Source organism: Myotis lucifugus, unplaced genomic scaffold, assembly GCF_000147115.1.
Source record: "Myotis lucifugus unplaced genomic scaffold, Myoluc2.0 scaffold_97, whole genome shotgun sequence".
Classification (NCBI taxonomy): domain Eukaryota; kingdom Metazoa; phylum Chordata; class Mammalia; order Chiroptera; family Vespertilionidae; genus Myotis; species Myotis lucifugus.
In genome coordinates, this window is record NW_005871145.1 from 2304982 (window position 1) to 2309060 (window position 4079).

The window sequence follows — 4079 nt, forward strand, 5'->3', positions numbered from 1 at the left end:
GGACTGAAGGGTCCCGGGTTCGATTCCGGTCAAGGGCATGTACGTTGGTTGCGGGCACATCCCCAGTGGGAGATGTGCAGGAGGCAGCTGGTCGATGTTTCTCTCTCGATGTTTCTAACTCTCTATCCCTCTCCCTTTCTCTCTGTGAAAAATCAATAAAATATATTTAAAAAAAAAAAAAGAAAACTTCAGCATATGCCATTTGCATAAGGAGCACCAAGAATTAACAAAATGCACCCAGGAATATTCGTCCCTTTAGCATTGTGCCTTCTTAAGCTCAAGGCCTTACACAGGATGTAACATTTTCCATGTTGCTCATTTATAAAGAGCATCAATTTGTACACTCATGGAGAATTTTAAAATGAAGTCATAAATACAGTCAAAGAATTACACTGTGGGATTGAAAATAGATTCATCATCCCACTTGAAATTCCCAATTACAGGAATACCGCTGATAGGGTACTAGGAGTTAATTACAATTACTTCTGTAAGTATAGTGCAAACAGTATAATTACATTGTATTGCACCCTTTTAGAAGAGTGATTTGTTAATGTAAGTAGTTAAATATTCAGCAACATTTGAAAGAATTTTTATTGCATGGAAACTCGAAAAAAGAGTGTTTAGGACCTCCATCTATCTGTGAGAGGTGTCGCAGTCAAGATATCTGTTTCTGGAAGCAGGGCACAACTAACAAACCATGCAGTCTTTACAATTTTCCCTGATAAAAGTGCTGTCATGCTCACTATGTCTGAGATTATGATGGGCAGAATATTCCAAATGCCCGACATAAATTCCAGAATGTCAGAGCATCAGGGAACCTGGAGATTGCCTGATCCACTCCGTTGAATTCAGGCTTATAAAGGTAAAGGAAGAGAAGGAGAGTGGCTCAGGGACTTGTCTCTTCAAGCCTGCGACCTTTGAAGGCAGCATGCCAGCTCTGGGTACCTGCTGTATTTGCTGACAGTAACAATTCTGTACATACAAGGAGGCCTGCAATGGGCTCACACACCACAGGCTTCATTTACCTTCCAATAATTTGTCTCGGCACCACACTTTCCTCATGGCATTCTTCATGTCCGTGTTTCTCAGCGTGTAAATGAGAGGGTTAAACATGGGGGCGATCATGGTGTAAAACAAGGCAAAGACCTTGTCATTACTGACAGAATTGGCTGTGGGGACATAGGTGAAGATGAGGGGCAAGAAGAACATGAACACGACAGTGATGTGTGAGCCACAGGTGGAGAGGGCTTTGCGGCAGCCCTCGGAGGAGCGTGTCCTCAGGGTGGACAGGATGATGATGTAAGAAATTACCAAGGCAACAAAGGTCAGAATGGACAGCACCCCAGTGGTGGTAATGATCGAAATAATCAACAGGCTCGTGTCGGTGCAGGCCAGCTTCAGCAGGGGGAATACATCACAGAAATAGTGGTCTATCTGATTGGGGCCACAGAAGGGAAGTTGGACAATAATCAATACATGCAGGATGGAATGGATAAATCCCCCAATGACAGAGGCCATCACAAGGACATAGCACGCCTTTCTGCTCATGATGACCATGTAGTAAAGGGGTCTGCAGATGGCTACATAGCGGTCATATGCCATGGTCACCAAGATGAAGATCTCAGTGCCACCAAAAAAATGTGCATAAAACATCTGGGCCATGCAGCTGTTGTAGGAGATGGTCTTCCGCTGGGCCAGTAAGTCTGTGATCAGTTTGGGGGCCACCGTGGAGGTGAAGCAGACATCCATGAAGGACAGGTAGCTGAGGAAAAAGTACATGGGCTTTTCACTGAGGCAGCTGCCCCTGATGGTGACAAGAATGAGCAGGTTTCCTGAGAGAACAGTAGTATAGCACAGTGAGAAGAGCACAAAGCAGGCAACCTTTGCATCCTCACCACTAAACAGTCCCAGGAGGATAAATTCTGTGATGTTGTCCTGTCCCATGGCTTCTGTGGGTTTGACCAGATAGAGGGAGGAAGTTAATATACCTGAAACACTCAACTTTCTGAAATTATTGACTTAAAAGTCACTGATCTAGTCAATAAATATGCATTGATCATTTATTATGATGCAATCACTATAATTGGTGCTAAGGTTAAGCAGTGGACAAAATATGATCTCTATCTACAAGTACACTGAAGTTCATTAGGACAAACAGCAGATAACAATAAAAAACAAATAATCAATTAATTGCAATCATGATAAATCCCAAGTCCCACATGTACCATGAACAACACAATAAATACTTAAAAGATGTAGTCTATTTTCTGAAAAATTTTTGAGATGCAATTTTAGCATTATAACTTAAGAGTGATTTTTAAATCTGTTCTTCAAGGGCTGTGACATCACTATAATTCTCAGTCCTTTCCAATGACTAAACCTGTGCTAAATCCTGAAAGTTCAGTATTGTCCTTAGACTTCAGTGAGCTCATAATTTTAAATATTGGACATCTGGGTGACAATTTCAGAAAGTGCTCATAGAACCTTTATACATTTTCCGAGGTAAAGGCCTTAAGCAAAGAAAAAGAAAAACCTCATAGACACAGACAACAGTGTGGTGATTACCAGAGGGAACGTGGGGTGGAAGGAGGGAGAAGAAGGTGAAAGGACCATAAATGGAGATAGAAGGAGATTTGGCTTTGGGTGGTGAACACACAATACAATATACAGATGACACATATGTAGAATTGTACATCTGAAGCCTATATAACTTTATTAACCAATGTCAACCCAAAAAATTCAAGAAAAGTTTTTTTAAAAAGAACCTTTTCATGAACATATTTTTAAGTGGAGGGGGAAAAAAAGCAACAAGCAGGTCTTTGGGGGGAAGTGTTGCTGCATTGTAGGGACTTTTATTGCATTTACCGCTTCCTGAAATTGACCTTATTTCCCAGTTCACTTTCCAGTCTAACCAAGGAGTTCTCACCATTTTTGTCCTTAGTCACCCTTTCTGGTGCTTGCTTTTAGGACACACTCTTGAAGGAGCACACTGCATCCAGAAATCCTTATTCACTCCATCCGTTTCACCACCATGCAGCTCCTTGAATTGAACCACTCTTTTTCCTTACCAGGCTTACTGCACACTCATTGGCCCAAGTCCTTGGAATATTTTAGTTACAAGGAAGTGTTTCTTTGGTGCAAAATATTATACACCATCTCTTACTTCCTCTCTGCAACCTGATCTGAAATATATCACAAAATTGCTAAACTCAAAGCTCAGTTTTACAAAAAATAAATCCTACACATTATTAGCCTGTTTATGAAGGGTTATAATGTTAATTGAACAATGTCTTTTACTTCATCTGAATTCCTATGAAATTGTTTTAGAAAAATGAACATTTGGCATGAAAAGATAATTTTTATAGGATTTTAGGGAGTTCATCGATTTTTTGTTTGAATTCCATCCATCAACCCCAAGCAATTGCCTGTGATCTAACTTCTTGCAAAATCTCTGGAACTATCACAAAACTCCAATTGCAATTGTCCTGAGCTGTAGTACAATTTGTTTAAAATAAACAATTAAAAGTTCTTTTTAACTGTGAGTTACTTATTCTAGCCTAAAAAATAGAATCCCTTACTTGAATATAGAATTATATTTAAATATATAAAAGGATTGCAATCATAAAAAGATATAACAGGTTTCTGGTTAAGGAATAGCAATATAAAAAGATGTCAATTCTTTCCAAATTAACTAATACAGTCAATAATTAAAACAAAAATTCTGACAAAATTTTTTGTAAAATTTGTAAAGGTGGTTCCAAAGTTCAGAAACACTTCATATTCAGATTAGCTAAGCTAACTTTTTAAGGGAAGACAGAAGAAGGTAGACATTGCTCCTCAGAACAGAAATATGTTATCAAGCTATGGCAACGAAAGAGTTGTTGATAAAGACACAACAGTGGACTTAGAGGCAGTCAATAAATAAACACATAAATATACTGGAATTCATTCCATGTTTAAGTTGGGATTTCAAACTGATGTGAAATAATGGACTTATTGGTAACTGATGTTAGGACTTTGAATCTCCTTCTAGAGGAAAAAATATATTCCTCAAAGGCACAAAAAATTATGTTCTACAT

At 38.9% G+C, this 4079-nt stretch overlaps 1 protein-coding gene across 1 annotated transcript; it reads right to left on the minus strand.

Annotated features, from left to right (window-relative positions):
* Positions 1–1017: 1017 nt before the first annotated feature.
* On the minus strand, positions 1018–1944 carry LOC102437897 (olfactory receptor 4P4-like). The gene has a single exon (XM_006092084.1). It carries the CDS (start codon positions 1942–1944, stop codon positions 1018–1020), a length of 927 nt encoding a protein of 308 aa, XP_006092146.1.
* Between the last annotated feature and the right edge of the window lie 2135 nt (positions 1945–4079).